The 24,511-nt window shown below is 42.3% G+C and overlaps 1 protein-coding gene across 1 annotated transcript in view; it reads right to left on the reverse strand.

Annotated features, from left to right (window-relative positions):
• Positions 1 to 1,182: 1,182 nt before the first annotated feature.
• Positions 1,183 to 24,511, reverse strand: part of GPC6 (glypican 6) — a 771,476-nt gene continuing 748,147 nt past the window's right edge. The window contains exons 8-10 of the mRNA XM_075045977.1: positions 10,723 to 10,859; positions 1,827 to 2,002; positions 1,183 to 1,385 (exon numbers count right to left, since the gene is read on the reverse strand). Of these exons, the coding sequence (XP_074902078.1) occupies positions 1,183 to 1,385; positions 1,827 to 2,002; positions 10,723 to 10,859 (516 nt within the window). The remainder of the gene's footprint in view (positions 1,386 to 1,826; positions 2,003 to 10,722; positions 10,860 to 24,511) is intronic.

The following is a 24,511-nucleotide window of genomic DNA, read 5'->3' on the forward strand; positions in this document are numbered from 1 at the left end:
TTTATATATATAAAAATAGATGATCATACTAAGACTAAAAAAGTGAAAGAAATCTCCATGTCAGTACTATATATTTGTTTGTTCTGAAATTTTGTAGAAGAAATCCTTGTGACACTGAAATTAACTGATATGAAAGATGTAGGTAGGTGTGAAACACACTATTGATCCGGTTGCTGTTAGTCCATTAGAGAATTGCCGTCTTGGTAGGATAATGAACATGGTAGCAGAAAGTCCTAATCAATGTCAGAACAGTGACAAAAGGAAAGAGATTATATCACAAGAGATTATTTTCTGTCCGAACCCTTGAGGGAAGATTTGTCAGGAGCGTTGTTTAGCATTACCACCACGGCTGATGGTGAGCTAAGTGGAAAACTGTGCCAATTGTATAACATGGATAAATACTAAAAGAAGCTAGGTGAAATCATGCTACTACTCAATTTTTTACTGGGCATTAAGATTTAAATCCTAAACAACTGTAACATGATATTCTGAAGCTAGTGGAGTTACTATCATACTAAAAGATAAACTTATTTTTCAGCTTCTCTACCTTCATACCAATCTGATGTGGTTGGCAGATGGAGTGCATTCACCGTTGAGACATACTTTTGTGTTGGAAAAAAAATCCAGACTTCCTCCCTATAACAATGATCATTCTGATGACCTGAATCATCCTACAAAAGTTCCTAAAGGAAACCTGGCTGTCAGTGAAGAACGGTTGCATTTTTTTTGTTCCTTTCTTGTCTTTTTTTTGTTGTTTTGTTGATAGTCTGTTGAAATGCAGCAGCCTTGAGTCAGGCCTGATTCAGAAAGAAAACTGTTTTCTTGGTTTCTTCCCCCCTCTTTTTTCTCGTTAGGGAAAAACACACACTGTAAGATCCTTTTTTACTTTTGCAGCATAAAAGGAAATGAAGCTCAGAAAGTCTCCTGTAATAAAGGTTTGAGAAAGAATTCTCTCAAGAGTGGATATCGTCTTCAGAGATATCTGAAAAAAGCAGGAAGCAGTTCAGTCTGGCACCTGGTACTCTTTGGGAAAACAAAAAAGGGAAGCAGGTTGCAGTACTGCTCTCTTCTTGTAGAAAACTGCAAGTGTTTGTGGCATGGTCCATTGTCCAAGAGTATAAGAAAAGAAGAAAGTTGGCTGTTTCTCTAGCTAAAACACAGTTTCTCTGACCAGATCCAGGATTATCTCCACTGTCTCTGCAGTACAAGACTGATGAAGAGGACGAGCAATGTCTGCAGTGACCAGCCAGGCTGTGTGGCTGAAGCCTCCACCTCCCTCCTGTCGGAGTCGACCGGTGGTGCTTCGGTGGTGATGAAATCAAACTCGGTGGGACAGATGTCATCCGTACAGCCGCTTCCGCTGCCCGAGCCGCTGGTTTCATCACCTGGCACAAAGGAGCAAGGAAAACACCATGAAGGCCACGGGGTTACAGTGTTCATCCCTTTTCTCTGTTCCCGTTCCACCCGGCACCCCAGTGGGGATGAAGACCTTGGGAGCAGGAAAGTGCTGGTGGTGCTAACTTTCATTCAGTAAAGCATCCAAATGAAAGCCACTGTGATTTAATTAGGTGCCTAAATGCTCTCCAGAAAAAGGAGTGGACTGGTGGCATTATGGAAAGCCCTCAGTGTCTTGATGCATTTGACACGAAGATAAGCAAGAGAAGCAAAAGAAACAAATATATAACTGGTATTTCACGGGACAGAAAAAGACTTTTTTTTTTTATGTTGTCAGCAGCACAAAGATCAAAGAAAGCCATTGCAATGGAACCGATTTATAAATGTGTTCCAAAAATATACTTATTTAATGACAGTTAATGGTTTCTTACTTGTATCCTGGAAGTTGACGTCATTTCCATTATATGCATTCTTCAGTTTGTTAGTCATGACACGTAAGGCCATGATTTGTTGTCGAATAAAGGTGTCTGGCCTTGTGATGTCCACATCTACTTCTGGATTGTTGATCTGGTTGGTCAAGCCATCGTTCATAATCTCAGGCAAGTATCTATATAGGGATGAGTGGTTAGTTTAAAATGCAATAAGTTTCAGAAATCAAAGACTGTACAGTAAGTGCTGTGCTAAGCAATTTGATACTGATAATGATTACACGGTTCTTAAACAGCACCAGTGAAACCATTTTAAAAATATGGTTTTTAATTTTACAGACTCTAAAGGATCTTTTTAGTAGCTCAGCTGCATGGAGAGCAGAAAGAATTTAAGCTCTCCAGCTTCCTAACTCTCCTCATACTTCCCAGCAAGTGCACTGGCTCTATGAACTATGGAAGAGGTTCACCAGCCAGCAGTAAGTCACTGCATGTTCAGATCCTCTACTGATAGGAATGGTTGCACACTAAATTAAACATCTAACAGTGCATTCTTCTGTTTTTATTTATTTCTGCTTGAAAAATATGAACTCCTTTGTTATGTATAGCACATTTGTTGTTCTGAGATAGTTTAGAAGACTATCTTGAGGCATTATGGCTCTCCTTGTTTAAAGTAAACCCTTAATTGTCTTCTCTAGTTCTTCCTTGCCTCCCTTTTTTGACCACCGTGAACAACATCTCCAGCCTATCCAACATCCAGTCCCATAAACAGTGTTGTGAGTTTACCAGACTCCAGTATTCTCTTTGATTTGGTCCTTATTCCTTATAAACAGGCTATACTTGCATCTTCCACGTGCTTTGTGCATAACATATTTAAGGTATGGCATTTCCTATCCATCCACATATATGAATTTTTTGTTCAGGCTCTTAGCTTATCATTTCTTGATTACTGCAGCATTCCCTTCTCTGATCTTGGCAAATGCAATCTTAGGCTGCTCACAGGCAGCAAGTGTGCTTTTGCAGGTATCTCTCCCCTACAAAAATCAGCCCATGCCTCCAATCATCCTACGGTAAAAGTCTTCATCATCTCTTCACTTCGTTCCCTGCTGCTCTTTGTCCTCAGGAAACTCTCCTCATAGGCATCTGCAAAGCCACCTTTTTTCCTGCTTTGAATCTCTGTTAAAAATTATCTACGCATTTTACAGCTGCTAGGCTGATAAAGGGCTGACATTATTTCTCTGTGCTACCATGGTATCCTGAGAAAATAGTTTATCACTGCTTCCCTGTCCTCTCTTGTCTGTCTTTATTTACCTACTATCTTTGTATCATATTTAGACTGCAAGGGATTTGGGGCAGATCTACCCTTTGTTCATGTTCTTTATCAGGATACGATCTATTTTGTAATTTGTCTGCATACCAGGCTATCCTACTGATGTTTGTGGGACTCCTCGTGTGGTTGTGTGCTCAGCTGGTAATGGTAGCACAGTGTAGCTTACTAATGGCAAACTTTCATGATGCCCGGTACCAAACATAGTTTAAGAGTATTTCACTTCACTCTCACTTGTGCCAGCCCGATTCCCTATCAATATTCAAATGTGGTGTTGGTGCCAGTGTTACGTTCATATTGGTCTGGAAAAATAAATATATCCCCTAAAAATAAATGTGAAAGTGAGGGAGAAGAAAAGACTTTCTCTGCTGAAGTCATGGTTAAGGGAAAATAAGTTTTGTATTGCTTCTGGAGGTCCACAAAATGATGACTGCTTTGCTGCACCAGGGAAGGGTTTAGTCTCATCCTAATAGGTCCTTGCTTTGCAAGATGAGACTCATTTGTCATCAGTAGCCTTTGAAAGCTTACATGAGAATAATCCTGGGGGAGTGTGAACATATAAGAACAAAACATGACTGCCAAAAATACCCAGCCTCAAACTGCATGTCCTGTTGTTTCACTAGTACCATAATGAGAAATAACTATGCTGTAGGGATCCCATCCAGACTCCTGTGGTACAGGCTTAACTACGGTGAGAATACAGAAGCACCCCCTCTAGTACGGAGGACTGCAGACCGCAGTGTTATGAATCACCAAAGATAGAAATTGGAAATAATTCCGCAGAGCTGCCTGGAGGAAGCAGGACAGAGACCTTGGCACGCAGGGAAGCTCTGGGCTGCAAAGGAACAGCACCTCCATCTGTCACACGTCTCTACAAATGAAATGGCTGCTGTAGACAAATTACTCAGCCCAGAAGTAAATCAGCGATTTCAAGGTGCAGTTGATTAAAAAAAAGTCAGAAGGTAAGAATTGCCCTGCTGGCTCAGAGAGGATGTCCATCTTGCCCAGTGTCTTGTCCATGACAATGGCCATAGCTGTTAGCAGCTAGAGGTGATTTGAAATCACCGAGCGTTCATGTGGATTGCTTTCCTTGTTTATGAAGGGTTAGCTGCTCTTTATTGCAAGCCATCCAGGAGAAGCTATGGCTAGCTCTGAACGGCAGTTCACAGGCCTTCTTTGACTGATTTATGTTTGATTTCATCTCGTCTTATCGGCAATAATAAAAGAAGAATGTACTGACTTCTTAGTGAGCTTTTTATATGGAGACAATATGAGTTAGATTGGAGATTTAAAGCAATTAGAGAGTGCTCTGGTGTGTTTTATCAAGGTTCATATTCTGCACTGTGATCAGCGTGGATCTGAAGTCCTTCTGAAGACCATCTAACTTTAAACGAGCCAGCCCATTCAGTCTCAGGAAGTGATTCAGTCGAATTGTCGCACACCCTGCATTATCCCTGCATTATCTGCCTCAGGAGCTGCTCATCCCCAAAGCATTCCTGGCATGGAAGGGCTTAACCTCTCAGGAGAACTGGGCCAGTGCACCTCACCTAGATGTGTAAGGGACCCATACGGGATGTGGGTCACAAGAAACCCATGACCTTATGATTGCCTAAATGTTACGTAGATACTTAAATTCCCAGGCGAATGAGCCTCTCGGCATTTAGGGCATAAGAGCAAAAGAATTAGAGAGGCTGACGATTCATCTTTAGGTTTATACAGATACCCAAACCTGTATGTCTAAATGTCTGCATATGAGCAGAGTCCCACTCTTGCCAGATCTAGTCAACACAAGATCTAGTCAAAACTACTCAGGAGTTTATTCGTCAGTGGAGCGGGGACAGCTGTTGGAGTCCCACATGCCTTTGGCTAAATGACTAGTTCGTTAGATTTCATCTGCTGGGATTTAGTTGCACAGACAGGCATCTGGTGCCATTTGAATGCTCTTGCTTATTCCTCCTCTTCTCCTTACTAGCCCTGAAAAGTGTGGCTTTCTGCATCATACCTATAGGCTTGTGGGGGAGGTCTTGGACATCTGGGGCATCTAAAGTTGTATTAGGTGTCTTTCTTTAGACAGCTGAATTGAGCTTTGGGTGCCACTTCAGCCTCCAGGACGTGTGCTGCTTGGTGTCCTGCTGTCACTCCAGTAGGGTTTGGATGTCCCACAGGTCCAGTGTCTAGGTTGCCAGCTCCATGAAGGTGTCTTGACTATTTAGACCATCTCACGTAGCAGTAAATAAGTGTGTTTAGGCAGTGGAAAACTGCCTCATTGACTACACTGACAGGATATTGGGGCTCTCTTCAGGCACCTTAACACTGGTGATCTTTAAAATGCTCAAGCAGTTCTAGCCCAGCCTCTGGTCCAGATGGGAGGTAGTGTCCTGTGTCATACTCACCTCAGACATGCCAGAGAGTCACAAATGACACTACTCTCACTTGGGTAACACAAATGACTCCTTATTGTCTCACCCACAGGCATCTATATTAAATGCATGAACTTACATGTCTGAATGTGAAGCTGGATTCTGCCCTCATTACTGAACTAGTTCACCTGCTTCCTCAGGGGGGGAAAAAAGTGCAGAAAAGCCTATATTGAATGTAAATATCTTTGAATTGTTTTCCTTTGTTTAAAGGACTGGTACAGATAGGGGAACACGCAGCCCAAGGTGTTCCGTGAGTGACAGCCTCTGAGAGGCAGCCCGGCACATGTTCTGACAAAAGCATTTTGATGTGTGTGGGGTAGGGTTAAGTCACACCGAATTGGAAGCCATGCCTTGGGACCACTTTTTGACAGAAGATTTGTTGCTGGCTGCGCAAAGTTGTTGAACACAGCTGCTTTTGCTGCAGTTCTGTAAGTGGAGACACCCCTGTGAATTTTAAGCTTTGCTGCTGCTTCTGCTCTCGTTAATGATCTCTTTGTAGGCCTGGCCATTACAAGAACTGTATGCCCATTATAAATGAAAAGAAGAGAAGTGCCAGCCTGAATCAGTGTCTGTTCTTTGCATCCTCCTAGCAAAAAAAAAAAAAAAATCAGCTTTCTTAGCCCTTTGAGTATAGAGAAGCTGAACAATATTGTTTGTTTTCTGCTGTTTGCTCCTTGCTCAGCTATGTCAGAATTTTACTGTAATTTACATTGTTTTCTAAAATATTAATGCTTTCTGTTCCTCTTAGCCTTTCCACAGTTCTTGCTTGTCTCAGCAGACACAACAAAGATGTCTTTTGGCACATCATAGCCAAGTACCACAAAGCCTATTTAAAACCACTTTTTTTTTTTTTTTTTTTTTAATATCCAGTTAATGTTCCAGGGTGTCTGCTTCCTTTTCAAGTCTAAAAATGACTGATGGATCCTTCAGGTCATTTATATAAAGGCTGTAGCTATGAAAAAACCAAAACAAAACAAAAAAACAAAAAAAGGAAGAATCTTTTGGTTTTTAAGAGACATCTGCCTTAAAGGGCAGCAATTCTCCATATTTTGCTGCTGCAGCAGCTGCTTACAGTACGACTGGAGCATCCCACCTAGGCAGTACTGGAGTTTTTCCAGGTGCACAGAATTGTAGGCAATAGAGTACAAAATACAGCACAGGCTTACTCAGGCTGGGCTGGGGGTAGGCAGTCACATCTGGTTCAGAAAGATAAGTGCAGTGGAAAATTGGCTTGTTTGGCTAACTAGATCACCTCATCTGATTTTGTTTGCTCAGGAGGTAATCCCCATAGGATATTTTCAGTTCATTTTTTTTCCTCCATCTTGGAGAACAGCTCGAGGAGATGGAAAGAGAGGGAGAAAATACCTCATCTGCCAGTTTGTTGGAAGGAAGAAGATGCAAAAATAAACGAGAGATGTCAATTACGAATAGGCAGTTTTCACACTTCCTGAGAAGTGGTTTATTCACACTTTCACTAGTGGTGCTAAACGGTTATCTTTGCCTACCTCCAGGTAAAGGACGTTCAACTCATTCTCATTGCAAGCCTTGCTGGTCAGCAATGAGCAGCTCTCCTGGGGCAGGCACTGATGTGGTAAGTCTTCCTTCCCACCTGAATTTCACCAGGAATTAAAGGCTCTCTGCTGGGGCAGCAGGCACTCCCATACATGTGGCAGAAGACAAAAACTTCAGGCCAGCTGAGACTCCACCCTGTGTTCGCTTTGGTGAAATACCTTGTAGTTTTTAGCTAGACATTGAACGTTAGTGTTCATTTTTCCTTTTATGCCTTAACATTTCTCTATTTTTTTTTTTCTGTTTATAATTACTGTTTGTTTCTTATATAATTCTATTTCTTCTTCATTGTACTTGGAGGAGTGATAGGTTCCTCATAGAAAGGAATGCAGGTCTCATCTCTTCCACAGATTACAGCTTTCCAGAGCTAAGACATATTAATAAGTCTATAGTCCTGATGAGCATGAGCACCAGAATGATAGTGCCTGAGCACAATCTCTCACATGGTTTGGTTGAAACAAGTTGGCTGAGTTGGTTGGAGCAATTCAAGGTTCTTCTCCTGACCACCGGAATGGTTGCAGATTTGGTTACTGTTCTCACTTCAGTAAAAGTCACTTATTCAAGGGCTAATACCTTGGATTTGGTTTAAGTCCTAAAGCCTGAATTCCATCATTGTTGGGAAAATTCCTTAATTTCTGGAGACCATCTATTAGTGAAGAGGTTATCAGCTGTTGTTAAGAATTTATCTGCATATAGAGAAGGAGCTAAATTTTTAAAGTTTGGTGTTGATGATGTTTTTTAGATCCTAAATATCCTAAAAAAATCTGTCTGCACATCTGGCAGAAGACATTAATTCTTTAAACGTAAAATTCTGTTCAAGTTCTTTTGTGAATACAGATGTGATGGGGAAGTCCTGCTGGGCATCTCTCTAAAAGGCACTTTGTCTGAAGTAGCTATTATTGTTTTTTTAAATATGGGTTTTTCAAAAAAAGAGGTTCATCCACCTAATAAATATTTTCCCATTTCCACAGCACTTGGTTTCTACCTGATGTGACCTGATTAAAACCATTCTTCGTACAGGATCAGCAACGAGCCAAGTGCACCCTTCCAGAACACCAAATGGATGACTCTGTTACCCCGTGATTACGCGTGAATTGGCGACCTTCATTCGGCATCCTTGTGTCACTGTAAATTAATCATGGTAGCAAAGTGATATCTGGGGAGTGTAATAACCACAAGTGACCTTGGTGTAATTCCTCTCTCAGGAGAAAGCCTAGCTTTCATTTTCTGTGATCTCAGGTTTGTAATTCTTTTCCCCTGTAAAAGCAGCATCGAAAGGTGATGTGTAAAATGAAACATGAGGCATAATGTCTACCTGGCAATTCAAAGTTTCTAATTCTTTATACCACCACGGGCTCTGAGCAAAACCCAGCAACAATCTCCTTTCTCAACAGTAGCCAGCACCCTGTTGTCTTCTTACTTGTTGTCTTAATGTCTAGGAAAACAGGAGGTGGCTAAATTTCCTTTTTTTTTTTTTATCATGGGCTGTTGTCTTATTCTCTGGAATTCAAAATGCAGCTCCTCATATAGCACAGGGGTGCTTATGACAGGTGACACAGTGAACACAGGTAGATACATGCATATTTGCCAGATTTTACCACCCTTGCTCTTGTGAACTAGCGTTTGATACCAGATACTAATCAGTATGATCAAAGAAGCATTTATGTTTTTTTTCTTTATGCAGCAGTAAATGTCCTTGTTCACCAGCCAGGAGGTAATTTTGCATCTAAAGCTAGTTATTCTCAATAATATTTTCAATAATATTTTCAATATTATTCATATACAGGCCATGGCATTCTATGGTATCTCTCTGATTTATTACTCTTCTCTCCACCTGAAGCATTTATTGAATTCTCTTATTAAGACTATGACTATACATTTCTTCTGTGAATGGATATGAAATAGAAACTGGACAGAAGAGCAGCGGCTGGGCCTGCTGAAACCATATTTTCAGGTGATGCTTTGAAGCTGTGATTCCACATCCAGTGAAATGTCTGTGTTAAATTAATCAAGATTATCAGCAGAAGATAGCTTTTCTCAATGGTTCCAGAACGTTAATATCAGAAGGCATCATGGAAATAGCTAGGCTTCTCATAAGATAAATACTGCAAAAAGAGGGTGAAAAACTACATGCATAAAATGCACCTCCCAACAAATGTGGAAGTTGTGCTAGCTGAAAAGTATCAGCCAGACGTGGTACAAACACGAGTGTTGGGCTTGGAAACCAGGAGGGTTATTAGCAGGTTTGACTGCTCTTTTGTAGGAGTAGCATACATGTCTTATTAATGCATGCATCCTGGTGGTCTCAAAGTGGGTTCAATGGGCTAGCAGCATTCCAAACAGCCCTCTGCTCTTGGCTGGAGAATGAATTCTTTGGAGCATTATGCAGTAAGCTAGGAAAAAGGGCGTGCATTCAGTGCAAAACCTCCCTCTGTAAAGTGTGCTCCTTCAAAAAGTTATTAGATGATGGGGTAGGTGCCATCTATCTATGTAGCTGTCCATCCACCCATCTATCCATGCAAAATGGCATTTAATAGGTTTGTGAGCTTTTCCTATGTTTTATTTTCACTGAGTTTTTATATTTGATGTGCTTGTCTCACTTTTTTTTTTATGCCCCTTGTTTGTTGTTTTTGTTGTTATTGGCTCATTTTTGTATTCTGACTTCATATGTATCATCAAGTAAAAGGAAAATTAAGATTCCAGTCCCTGAGTGCCAGAAAGCATCACTGCTCTCCGGAGTCAGTGCTCACCAGATGCTCAAACCTCAAACCTCCCCACTCCTCCTGTCTCCCCAAAAGCACAGCCTGCCCCTGGAGACCTGCAACCTGACTGCCCCTGGTGTGGTCCTTGAGTCAATTCCTCTCTCTCTCAGCAGGGAGAATCAGATCCTCTCCTCTGTCAGCTGAGGAATCCACACTGGGACCTTTGGAGACACGTGCTCATCTGCCAGCTCCAGCCCTGCCACAGCCAGAGCCAAGCAAACTTCAAAATTAAAACTCACAGAAAACTCATCACAAACAAGGGCAGATGACCACAGTATCTCTGATGAAGTAACATAAGGTCAAGCCTTCTACGCAAGATAAGTAGGAGTGTTACATTTATTCTCTGCTGCCTATTTTTCAGTTGTGGTTTTTTTGTTTTGTTTCGTTTTTTTCCCAGCAAATAGCCCTAAGCTTTGCCAGCCAATAGCAAATAGAGCCAAAATTCCAATTTCTGGTTCATCCCAGTATGATATCCCGAGAGTGCAATTGCTTCACAAGCTGTCAGTCCCTACACAGGGATGCTAAATGGAGCTAAAGAGCTCTTTGAACTCTCAGTATAAATTATCCTTCTGGAGCTGAACCAGTGAACATTTTCTATGTTCACATGCTGACACGCTGTGCACATTTACCCTGACTCACACTCCGGCTTTAATGGCACCTTGACAATAAGTAATCTCGGCTACAAGCTGCGTGTGGACGATTACTTGTTCTCCCCATTTCTGTTTCACTCTTACAAAGAGTTTTGTGAAATACCCTCAGTTTCGCGATTGCTTCAGGCCAGATGGGGGTTTGGACCGAGTGCGGTGGAGAGGGGTCCACCTCACCTCGCCTTGGTGTGGCCGTTCCAGCAGTCCTCCTCGATTGACGGACCGGCTGTCACTCGCTCATCCTTGCAGATTGTGTAGGGTAATGTTGACCAGAACTTTTTAGAGAGCTTTAGCTTTTCTTTAATGTCTGTTACCTGATTAAGAGACAACGAGAGGGAAAACAGGTTAAAAACATCAGCCACGCTAACTATCATGTTAAATAATAGGCTGTTTAATTCCATAATGGTGATGATGGTGAAAGTTAAAAGGGTTGAAGGTGCTAAAACTTAAATTCCTGTATTTACAAGCAAGGCACTCAGCATTTGGGTTTGGAGAGTACAAATAAACAAGTGTCACCTTTTTCCACAGGCAAGACATTAATAAAAGCATGTTACAACTTGCTCTTTCTAGTCTCCATTTGTCTAAGGTTTTCTAAATATACATCTTTCTAAGAATTAATATGCCTCGCAGTCTGCTGAATGTAAATTCAGTTAAACAGTGTACATCAGATAAAATGTCTCATCCACCAACTTGGTCCTGTCTTAGATAAATATTATATTTAGAGCTACATGCATAGGTTCTGAAAAAATGGTGCAGTGCTGAGCTGATGTTGAACTGATTTAAGATACGCAGGCTGGATACATTGCAGTACATTTGGATCTGAGTAACAGTGAGAAGTTTGTCTGTATACATGCATGCAGAGACTATATCTATCTTTGCTGTTAGGTGTATATAAATATCTGTAGCTGGATACAGACTTCACATTCAAGAAATGTTGGGACAGTATCGGAACAGTTTCTTCATGTTCTGAACTCCTTGAACAATAATTTAATTTGGCATAATTCAGGCAGCAAGCAGGAACAAACTGAATTTCCAGCATCAACTTAATAAGTAAATGCTCTGGCTAAAATGTTATCAGTTCTTGGTTTGCGTTTGGTATACTACCGTGGAAAAATCTACAAGAATAGATAAAAAACACAACAAAGGACAGACTACAAAGGATGAATGGTGCCACTGTTGTTCTTACCGAAACAGATGCATTTCACATTAAGTTGTAATAGGATTTAGGGGAGCTTGTTGAATAGCTTTCAAAGGAAATCACCGAGCTTTATTCTTTAAAAAAACCAAGAAATAAAAGCTCTCCATTCTTCCATTCAGTTTTGAGATTGGCTTTTAGGTTGTTGAGGTACAATATTGTACTTGGCTATTTATCTCTTTTATCTTTTGTTCTGAAGACATGATAGCTCTCCGAGCAAATGGCCCACGCTGCTTTGCCATGCTTAAACTCTATGGAATGTCACTTTATAAGCCCGGAGATAGAAACAGCCAAGGATGTTATTTCAGAAGCACCGTCTGCATTTTCATCCGTAAGAAATAAGTAGGACAGTATTTGGCTGCATGGGCTGTTGACGGTGTTTCTTGCCATGGTAGACGCCTTATAAATCTCCTTCACACCCCCTGCCAAGCCCTAGTTGCTTTGTTTTCATATGAGATACTAGCAGCATTTGCAAGCCTTTAAAGTCTCAATAGGGGGGCCCTGTCAAGCCAAAAATTAAATTCCAGTTTACAGACCGTGGGCAAGCCTTCAGCAGAAGTGGGGATACTCTCAGGATGTCTGACCTTTCGGATGTCTTTGGTCCATGGGACCCGGGTCGTTGGACAGACAGCAGCCCCTGTTCTTCCCCTTCCACCCATGCTGGGGGTAAAAACCCCGATGTCCCTACTGGTACAGCTAACCAGCACAAGCAACTCAGTTAAACCGCCCAGTGTTCACGAAGAGATGTGTAAACTCCTCTTAGGCCATGAGGCAGTAAATCAGGTAGAGAAATCCTATAGAAAATGTAGGGAGGAGGGTTTATAGGGAGGAGGGCCCATTCATATAAGCTTGGGGAACACAAGAGTCAAAGTGACAGATTTTGTCCTTTATTTCTTCTGCCTGGATAACTATTTACACAAGCAACCTGATTGGCATTGGTGGTGAGTAATTAGTTTTCAGAGCAGTAAATTTGTTGCTATCTGGAAGTTATTTTAAGCTATTCAAAACTCAGATGTTTACAGTTATATTCAGATTTCTACCACAATCAAATTAGAGCTGGTGCTCTAGGACATGAAGACTTCTGGTTTGAGCCACAAGTGAGTCAACACCCATTGGAAAGTGATTTCCCCCCGTGGCCCTTGTAAAGGCTGTAATTTGGAGTACAAACCATGTATTTTCATAGATGTCAGCAAAAGAACAGGGACAGGTTCTCACAGCTCACATACTGCACACGCTCTCCAGATACTCCCTGAAAATCAAAATGAGGACTCCCATTCCCCAGTCATTTCTGAAGATATTAAATGTTTACATATTCTATGTGTACTGCATGTAGACAACAAATCATTAAATTTCCTAACAATAAAGATGTTTTTTATTGGTGTTACAGAAGTATGCATGGTACGGTAAGATGGTCTTACTTTACCCAGGATTGCTGGTAAATGACAGCTAATTAAATCTCACAGGCATCCCCCTGAGGTGTCATTCCCATTTTAGAGCCTGGGGGGAAGGGAGACATTTACATGACTCACAAAAGCAGCAATAACAAAAATGACTAAAGCTTAGGGAAAGGTTACCATTTGCAGTCCTCTCTAGATGCCTCCAATTCAGGTGCATTTTAACACTTTTTATCCCCCTCAGGTATTTCCCTTCATAGCTATCCCCCCCTTCCCATTGCATTATTTCTCCATCAAGCTTTAAACAATTTTGTGGACTCAGCCTACGAAGCCTTGCTCTTTCTTGCTGTGTGACTGGACCTCTGTTAACCCTCTCAGCTTTTGGCAGTGGAATTTACATATCTACCTAAAACAGTTCCTTGAAACTCATCCTGAAATTGGTTTTCTGGAAGTGTGGTATGGTTTCTGATGGCCCTGAAAGAGGAGTTACAAACACTGATTGATTCACCTCCTCTTTCAGGGAGCAGCCTGACAGCCATGTTCACTTCTGCATGATGAACATTCAGGCAGGCAACGAGTTTGGAGTACTTTTAATGTAAATTTAACTGCAGAATAGAATTAGGTGATGTCATGACATGTAAAATTTTTGCCTGTGTGTTTCGGTGGCTTCAGTTCTGGGGTATCCTCAAGCTTGACCACAGAAAGTCTCTTATTAGTCCCCATGATTACGCACGCTCCTCCGTACATCATTTTGATCACCACCAGCATTTAAGAAATATGGAACAGATGTAGAGTCCCTTGAAAACGAGATAAAAGCCACTAAGGATTCAGTTAACATTGCTTGCTTGTGATTTACGAAATCATACTCCTGTATCCCCCTAGTGATCTGTGGCCTTATAAATGATTCCTTGGTATTTCCTATTCTTTGAATTAAAGATTAACTTTCAAGCTCAGTTAGACTTCTGTGGAAACATTTAAGCACGAGATGTATGCAATTTTGATATTTTACATATTTCCTTTCCACTTTCTCTCGCAGAGATTTATTCGGATTAAGACAGCTGTATCTCTTTGGCTGTAGTTAGCCTGACTTTCCCTAGCTATCTTCCTGACGCAGCCCTGATATTATATTGAACTACTTTTTTTCAGCTACTTTGAAGGTACTAAATTTGTTTTGAATTTCAATACTTTCTCTCTCATAAGAAAAAGGATATAGCAAGAGCCACGCAGAGAGCTACATTTTTAATTTATTGGGGGATATGTAGAAATAGATATTAAAATAGCTTGGCCTTCATCTATGATTGCTAACAGAAGAAAGGCATTACTGTGTAGGTGAGAAAAGTTAAATATTTGCATCATTTCTAAAGAGAAATTCATATCCAGAGTTATGGAAATGGTATAGTTACATGCCCTACATTGAGAAATACAGTTCATTTCTTATTTCTGCCACTGAATTCTTATGTGACTGAGGCAGTCACGTATGTCATGCAATTCCTCAGCAGAACTTGGAACAGCACCCATGAGCTCAGTTCCAGTCCTACCAGCATGGGCTCAGTTATAAGCAGGTAAATAAACCTGACCAACATTTCTGTCTTCTTTACTCACCTCACACTCCAAAGTAATGAAGTAAGCTAAAAAGCAAGCCCATCATTTTAGCATGAATCAGACCTTAGCATTCCTTGTTTTAACTCAGGACATCTGGATAAAGACTCACTAGGATAATTCAAAAAAGCATTGAAAATGCCACGCAAAACTAAAAGTGAGACAACAACATTTTATAAGGCATGAAAGATCCCAGAAAGACACTTGCTTGTGAAGTGAGCAGTCAATTGCCCATGGAATCAACTTGGGTTTAGTTTCCAATGGAAATGTGCTTCTTTGGTAGTGGGATAACATACGCTCAGAAGCAATGGGGGCCAAAAAGCAAATTTTAAAGGTTGGGGCCCTCGAATAATTTTTAAAAAGTAAATTCCCCTTTTTCCTCTCCTCCCCTGCCAAGTCCTCCCCCGGCAAGTCCATCTCATAGTCCTTCCAGATTTATCATCCCCACCAATATAATCCCTACTGTCACAGATAGAGGAATATCAGAAGATGCTAAAATAGTGTTCAAAGATGGTGGAATGCATCCAAAACTGACACAGGTTCAATGCAATAAATGAAATAAAATAATATGGAGTCTTGCTTGTGTTAAGAAGAACTGGTTCTCATTAACCTTCTTTTCTTCCTGATGTTTTTGCATTGCATTTTTTTCTTGTTTATTCTGCAATTTGGGAAGATTTTCCTTTTGAAATGCAAACAGAATATTCAGCCTGCCTTTCTGTCAATACCTTCTCCTTGGGGATGCTCAGAAACACCTCAATGCAAAGTCCCATTGAGACGTAAGTCTTTATGCCCTGGAAAAATGTGCAAATGTTTCTGGCTGCTCACTGGATGTCGATTCTCTGGTGTACCAGGGTCCCACTCTGGATGACGTACTGCGGGTCGGTATGTGGCGGCGTAGCCACTCGGGAGATGTTTCACGTGGATGTTTGTGACGAAGCGCTGCAATTTCAGGGACTTCAGGCTGGGTATGTAAAGTATATCCTACCCGTGGGTCGCACTAACAGAACAGCTACGGACAGCGAGTAGGAAGAGGCCTGGGGTTCTGTCTTAGAGAACAGACATGAAGTAGCCAGCACAAGCCACGTCCGTGCCTGTGTAGTTTCTTTAGTCACATACTCCTTTGCCCTTTAATTCACAAGCAACATTGAACTAATGCCACTTCTTCATGCTACATTATTTCCAGGTGAAAAACCAGACAGTTTTCTACTGCTTGCTGCTTGCTTTCCCCTAGACGTGCCTAACGTAGCCAGCCACGCACCCAGCACCCTTGCAGTCGTTAGTAAAAACGATGTAGACCTTGTATAACGACAGGCAGCTTGATAAGAGATTTATGGAGATGGTGCTTGACCACCTGAGCCGCGTGTGGGATCGTGAAGAGCGTGCCCTTCGTCATGGGCACGGCCAGGTAGGGAGAGCAAACAGACCATCGCGATCTGATTTGTGTTACGCCGTACCGGCAGAAGAGCGCGCCGAACTTCCATACATCAGTCAGTATTTATGTCCATTAGGGATTTAATCTGAAAGCATTCTCAGACTAATGGCCAACAATTTGTTTAAAAGGACTAGGTCAGCGAGCACATGCTATATACTGTTTCTAACTGGTTGTTATGGCTATGTCTCTGCTACGTGTGGGTGTCACGGTCAGGGCAAGAATCCTATGTCACAAGCAGGTTAGTGTAGGACAGCTGGGTATTTTAACTGACACACAGTTTTCCTTGTAAACTAGGCTTAATGAAGAGCAGTTAACTCGGACCCCCAAGTTTTAGGGGCTGCCCCTCGAGAAAGATGTGTCTCCCGTAGGTCCTTCGTTACACCTCCCGTCTTCAGACCGATGTCTCAGAGGCACTTAGGTATAAGCTACTGAACCGGGCTTCCTCTGCCTCACCTGGGTGTTTGACATTAGCTAGAGGATCTCTTTCTCAGAGGTTTTTTTAAAGGCACCTTCATTTCTCCACTGATTAGATATAGGGAGCTTAGGCACATATTCTTGTTTAGAACAGCTCATTAGGTGCCCAAAATTTCAATGCACATTATGTACCTCAGCAAGGGCGACCTGCTTCGATTTGGAACAAGCGAAGCAGAACTTTATTTGCTCTATATGGAGATTATTTTTTCATACATTATACATTTCCACCCTTTCTCACAAAATAAATTTAAATGCCGAGCAGCTGCCGAACCGCCACGCGCTCGATGGCGGATTATTTTTCAGCCCTTTTAAAAAGCGAAGTGCCTGCGGCAGGGATTCAGCAGGATTTGAGCATCGCGTCACCCCAGAAGCCGGGGAGCGCCCTGGATCTGGGGGTTCCTCGAGATGGCACTGTTGCTCAGCCTGCGCGCGGCTGCCAGCCCCCCGATGCACACCCGCAGCGCTTCCCAGAGAATAAGACCGTAGATTGTTCCGCTGAATATAAAACTGACAACCCTGTTATTTTAAACTCGAAAGTGACAGGCTGTTATTTTAATGAGGTCTGCCAGCGCCAAGGTTAACCAACGCTTTATTTCCCCTACAAAACGTTAAGGCTGCGGTTCTAAAAAGGGGGCTGTGAAATTTTACGGTTATTGATACTTTCTCAGCGCAGCTAAGTTCTGAGAATTTCACCCGGGCCTTCTTGCGCAACAAATGCTTTTTGTTTTTCCGTCTCTCTTTCTTGTTTTAAAGTTGACTTTGTGACTTTAAATGGTCCGGAGCTCTACCGATAACTGCCTGCTCGTGATTCATGTTTCTGCACAGAAAAGCAGATGACAGCTCTTCTAATCAAGAACTAATGCCGAATCCCAGTTACAAAGCACAAATGGGCGCTTGGGTAATTTGTGAAATAAAACAAATGAGCTAGGCAACTTTCCAAAGCAAGACTTTTCTCATCAGAGTATTTTAAAGTGAAATGAAAGGATTTTTTGCTGTCATTGTCTCTAAGGGCTACCCACATCTTTGACAAAAAAAAAAGTTAAGGCCTTTAATAACAGTGAAGAATGACTACCAGCCCTACTGAATTCTCAGACTAACAGATATATAACTTTAGAGAGTTAGGGTGGATTCAGCTCCCACACTAACACTCCTACACTTACGTATCTACATTCACAGGATCGTCCGCAGCAACCTGGCACTGACTCACTGAAGTTTCTAGTGCCATTTCAGATGCCTGCAGCGAGCTGGGCAACTCTCCCATAGGTTGTGAGTTATACGTGACCGCCCGCTGTGCTGTCTTGGATGACTTAGTTGCATTTTATTTCATTCAGTTTTGACCTGAAACAGGCATTTTAAAGCAATCCAGGTTGCCTACTGCACATTTTTTAAGGGATATACTTTACAGGGCTGCCTGAATGCTGACATGTGCTTGCAAAAGTCTCCTCGCCATCTGTGGCCTGGCAACGCTTGCGCCACATCGCATGTTAGCTGGCTCCAAGGGAAGGTGCCATTGCCCATGTCAGGGGCTAGACTGTCACTGCTCAGAGCTGACAGCCCCATGCTCAAAAATAATACAAGCAAAGCGAGCATGTGCCTTACGGCACTGCTATCTTCTAGTGTCTTAACCCTCACCTGGAGACCCTACCTCCAGCAGTCTCCACAGCTCTGCAGAGAGCTTAACACTGCCTCACATCATCAAATGGGGACTTTTTTAAAATAAAAACACTGACATTATTGCTTACAGGCAGGTACGGCGTGACACCAAACTCTTCCCACACTCAACATTCATTTTGGCTGGGGAGAGAGGAAGAGAAGGAGTCTGTCAAATGGTGGAGCAACCTGGGCTAAACGGCTACTCCTTTCCATAAATGTGCCCATTTACCCTCGCCCTTGCTCTTGGCTTGATTTGCACAACCCATCTGCCTCCTTAAGTAGGTATGTCAGGCCAAGTTCACTGCACTTGGCTCCCCAGTAAATAAAAACATTGCTTTTGGAAAGTGGAAGCTACTGGAATCATCAGCACCCTGAAATGGAAATCTGTAGGAACTTGAAGCAGCTTTGCCCTTTCCTGGAATACCTGGGAGCAGTGCTAAAAAGCTGGTCTATAAATCTGATTCAAGCAAATCCAAAGCACTCGGAGGAATCAGCTTTTTATTGTGGGTAAGTATAAAAGTAGCACCAGAAATATGCTGGAATCTTAAAGATAAAATGCCAGAGGCTTTTCTGTGGCAAGGTTTAGCCGTTAAGCACTGATTCTTTGTGAACAGTCCTTCAGGTCTCCAAGCAAAAATGTTAATAGCTAATGTAAACAATTACTGATAGAGTATTTCAAGCTTCCACAGACTTTCATTTGTCCTGGAAATGTCCATCTGGTACCAGTAGTGAAGTGGCTGTTTCTTCTCTTAAAACTCAAGGGTTTACGGGGAACTGCATGTGTTACAACAGACAAGTAGTTCAAGCCTCCCAACAGCTGTGAGAAGTGTATGATTTCTAGGGGCAGCAAGAGCTGGGATACGTCCTTTCATAACAGAGCAAGAAGGATAATTGTACTTCATATTTGAAGTAACCTTACATTTAACTTCATTTCTTCTAGTGGTTACTTCTTGACATAGCTCCATTGCCTTCCAAACTGAAGAAGCTCTCAGTGGACACTTAATGCTTTGAAGTAACTCAAGATTCAGCAATAAGATGATGGCTACCTTGGCAGCAACTTCTGGGCTTCTGACCTTCCACGAGTGGCACATCCAGCTGTTTACCCAGAGTAGACAGAGCCATGGAGAAAAGTCTGTGCTAAGGTGGCCGAAAATGCAGAAAGCAAAGAAATATGTAAAGCCAGAGTATGCAGGTGAGAATTTTGGTGAAGGATCCACCTTAAGATTTTGAAATGACTGTACACTGTCATAAAATACTTGAGATGTCTTCCATGCAATATCAAAACCAGTACAGTTTTCCCTATGGACTTCAGGGATCTTCTCACATTGTCCGTTTTTCGGTGCCCAACTACCCCTTTTTAGAGTGAGTTTAGGTGCCAAAGCACCTGCTCTCCCATGACAGGCATTCTTTTGCTGCAAAGCGATTAATGAATTAGTGAATCAGACTATAGCACCTTTCTTGCGGGGAGGCGGGGGCCGTGGCGGGGCAGGAGGTGCGGGCAGCCCGGCCCGATGACCACGGTGGCCTTCAAACCCTCTCACCCTGGGGAGAACGTCAGGTCCTGCAGGCTCAGCCCAAGGGAGGGCAGTTGCGAAGGGCAAGAAATCAGAGCTGGCAAAATGCGTTTCTCCGCATCATAACCTGTAATAACGTTTCACCGGAACACGCCGAACTTGCAGCCGTAGCATGCAAACTCCTGCTTCCTCCAATGCTACATTTTAATTTCATCTGGGATTAATGCTTGGTAGGTTTCCCTACCCTAGTGCTTCTGGTTGCCAGTCATTCAGCTTAACTGAAACTAGAGCTTGATTTTGATGGCCTGGATATTTGCATTCTGGACTATTTTAATCCAAGTATACAGATCTGCATTATTACAAGGGGTGAATATATACAGTCGGGAAAGAATGAAAAGTCAGCCTAGAGGCTTTGTAGCATTCCATGTGCTGGCTGCCATAGTGTGGAGCTCTGTATTTATTTTTTTGCCAAATTTTCTTCCTAGACTCTCCGAGGAAGATGCACAATTTCATTTTCAGAGTTGCTTCAGAGATGAAAGAGGATTCAACAAATTGGTGTTATATCCCATGCAAATATAATTTGTTAAAACATCTGAGTCCAAAATGAAATTCACAAAAGATTTAGAATGAAAACAATAATATTTTCAGAGACAGAAAGGTTTATCAAAGGACATTTCTGGCAGGGCATGTAGGCTCAGTCGGAAAAGTGCTTATCAGGAAAACAATCGGAGTCAGAGAGAGCCTTGCACTGTAAATCTACTATGTCAATATTCTAATGACTTTCATTGCTTTCCTACTGAGGAGAGAGTGGGTTATCCTCCACTGATGCGGCGTTGCACTCTCTTGTCCTTTCATGATAGGGTTAAGTACTCCAATTACTGGATCCTACAGAACGACTGCACACAGCTTCCTCAGAGCTGCCAGGGACTCAGGCAGAGGTAGGCAGGAGACACAGAGGTTGGGTATGGGTCCAGCTACTGCTAGTGCTTAAGAATCACTCTAAAAGAGGGAGAAAATTTAAGTCCAGTTTGAAGTACAGCAAAGGAATGAGGTGTTCTCATAAGATTTTATCCTAATGAAGCAAAAATCTAATGATTTCCTGTTTTCTGCCATGGCTGGGTGGAAAGTCATGAATTTAGATATTCTTGCAAGACTGGTGTTCAGTCTAATCCTGAATCAAGAAATGGACCCTGTCTAGTTTTTGCTTCACTTTGAAGCTAGAAGAGCTAGCACATGTGTATATATCTGGACTCTGGAGTCTGAGCCTCATGACTCGGTGGGCAGTATGGATTCAAGGTGCATGGCTCACCTCTGCCATAAATTCAATACACTCTGCAAGACCATTTGTGGAATCTAATCTGGACAATTTAAAGAGCAAACACCGATGGAGAAATTTTGTATGGATGAGAATGGGCACAGTGGCAAGCACTTGGGGCATACTGTGTGAATCTGAATGAGAAGGTGTCTGTCCTAAAGAGTTTTCATTCCAAACAGAAAAAGGGAGAGCAGAAAGGAATACCCCTATTATATATATATATATTTAAGTATATGAAAAATAATTATATGCAAAGAAAATTACTTGAAATGAAACGGGGAGTCACTGGATAAACAAAGCATTACTCCTACATCTCTAGCACCTTCTTTATAATGAAAAGTCTATGTTCCCTCCTTGGGCGTTGCTTTGGGTAATAAGCCTCCCCACTCCTCCAAGCATATGTCTACCTAACAGTCATGACAATATAGCACAGTTCAAGCTATATTTAAATCGAGCAGGTAAACACAGTGTGCAACTAGACTTGGTGTTATTGCTCGAGTATTTATTGTGGCTCTTGGGCAGGCTTTATAGGTTGCCATCCATCTCCCTGCCACCAGAAGCATGCTGCTGGCATCCCGGCACTCCATGTCACCCCGTCGCTGCGGGGGACACGCCACTTTCTGGATGCTGCCAAGTGGAGCCAGGCAGCTGCGTACGTAAAGTCGATTTTGTTTCCCAAGATTGAAGGGCAAGCACCAACCCGGGGCTGGGGTAAGAAGACAAGCGAGACAGAGCTGGGAAGAGCTGGAGAAGGCGAAGCCGTGGCCGCTGCTTCTGATGATCTGGGATGCTGTCACTGGGATAATGCGGGGCCCGAATGGGATGCGGGAAGAAGGTGCTCTGCGTCTTCTGCTGTGAGGGCAGGGTGGGTGCTGAAGGCAAAGCTACAGGACCTGAAGGAATCGAGCTGCAACGGGAGTCACTTCACAAAGAAGAGCGAAATATCGTTGTCTCACTCTTCCCTCGAAGCCCGGGCAATCCCCTGCCTGCTCTTCCCAGCTGTCTGCGAGCACGGACAGGTATGACGGAGCGTTACCTGCTGCAGAGCTGCCCAGAGATGCAGGCAGCATCCTGCCGGCTACCCCTCTTGATGGAAGCGAGGAGCTGGGCAGAAGATCGATGCTTGCTCCTTGCGCACAGGCAGCTTAAAAGCAGCCTGGCCTCCGTGCCAGCACCCTCAGGATGGAGGCAGCCACGCGCTCTTTATTTATTTGTCTCTTTTTTCAAAGGGCCTTCCCCACCTTAGCCCGCTGCCGCGTTCACGAAGGATTCATGCAAGGCCACGCCAGGCATCCGGTGATCACCAGCTGTGTTCCCATGGTCATGAGTCTATCATAAAAATAATGACGTTATAAAAGTAACAAGTGCCGCAGTTTGTTTGCCGCCAAAATCTAGAAGCTTTAGGATTCATGTTTTGGGGGATTTAGTAATAGTCACAAAGGCTGGAAAATTGGATTTGTTTTACCATAAAGTGAAGACTGCGGGTTTTAAGAAAAGCAGTTTCACAAGACATGGGGTGAAAAATCTAGAAAATTTGCAATTTTGTATGCGAAAACTAAACTCAGACTTCTTTACAGCATAGAAAAAACTCAAAATGGAAAAAATACAGCCTCACAAAGGGTAGTGTGACAAATGAGCTAAAGATAATAATAGAAACATTTACATTTTCTGCCTATTTTAACTATAAAAACAGTGATATTTTCCAGTCAGGAGCTCTTCACCAGACAGAAGAGATTACCCTCACTGAGTCAAAGCTACCACCGATACTGAATGCATAAAATATAGGCCACTGCCTGAAGTATATTTTCAGGAGCATTCCATAAGGATCCTGAGCTTCACAAACTCTTTCATTTCTTATCCTCTTAATTGGAGTATTTCAAGAACATAATTTGAAAAGCCTGGGATTTGGTGACATGGAATAGAAAAGGTACTGGAAGTACAGGAAGGTACTGGCACAGGGTGGAAGGGTCCTGGCTACCCCTCGTAGGAGTTGATGTGGGTATGTGAGGAAAGACCCAAACCTGCCATCTCTGAATTACCTGTGAGACGAAAGACACAATGTTGACAGAAAAGAAATATGATTTTTGGCAAGGGAGTGGGAAAATGCCCCTTCTAAAATCTTTTCCTCCAAAGTGCTTGGAGTAATTTGAGAAGTTAAAGTACAAGGAAAAATCATGAGGCCTCACCTAAAGTATAAACTCAGTTAATTGTTTTACCCATCAAATTGTTCAGCAGCAGTGATTATCCTATAATTTATAACACATTTTTTAGTCACTGAAAATTTACTTCAGTACTTCCCTGAAAATTCCCTGACAGTAATTTATGCAGGCCAAAGTCATATTCTGTCAAATGTGTCTCAGGCTATCATACTTCATCTGTCCATCAAAGCCAATAACAGTAGACATAGGGAATTTGGGCAGGGGAAAAAAAATAAAAAAATCAGAGGAACAGAAGTCTTTTATAATGAGCGAGATAACACTTAGGATAAAAAAAAAAAGAAGATGAGAATGGGTTTCAGACAGACTGTTCTGCTGCTATCCACTGCTCTTACATCTTTGTGTACAAGAACAGCAGGTTCCTAGAGGGGACCCGGTGTTTGTGGAGGAAAGGGAGCAAATGTACTCTTGCTCTCAAATGTACAAATGCTCAGAGAGGAGTGGCTTGAAGAAAATTAAAAGCCCTGTGGAAAGAAACAGCCCAGCACCATTGTTTCTTTATTTAATTCCTGTGTACAATGGAAGAAAGAACATGAAACAAATGCGGTGTTCCAGGCAAAAAAAAAAAAAAAAAAAGAAAATTAAACTTATTAGCATGCCTTTTATTCTGCACTGTTAACATCTTGCTGTTGTGTAAAAAGATTGCCACGAGGAAGAACAAGAAGCAGAAGTATAGAATCCTAATTGAGATTTCCATCCTAAGCAAAACACCGTGATGATTGCTCATTCATTTGGCATTCCTCCTCTCCCTTAGTCAGCAGTCTGAATGGCAACATCGTCCTGTGATATTTCTGAGTAACGGCCTGACCTACTGGTCATTTGCCGACAGAACTAACAGTTGTTGACTGCTCTGCCCTAAATATCAAGCAAGAGTTCCGTTCTCTCTAGTTCACATCTTCAGCCGCAAATGGACACGTACGAGGAGGAGCAGTCATGCAGCATCGGTCGTATGAATTCAGCAGCTATGGGGAGGGGTGATGAGGTTCAACTTTTTTTAGCACAGCAGTAATAACTCGCCATGAAATACAATGAAAAATTCATTACTTCTCATTTCATTGGGTTCTTTTTTTTTCTTTTCTCTTTTTTCTGTTTTGTCTCTCTCTTCTTTCCTTCTTCCTTTGTAGAGAACAGAATCTCCCTCTTCAGCTGTCTCAGAGTTGGCTGTGTCTGTCCT

The sequence above is a fragment of the Buteo buteo genome, chromosome 14 (assembly GCF_964188355.1).
Source record: "Buteo buteo chromosome 14, bButBut1.hap1.1, whole genome shotgun sequence".
Taxonomy (NCBI): Eukaryota; Metazoa; Chordata; class Aves; order Accipitriformes; family Accipitridae; genus Buteo; species Buteo buteo.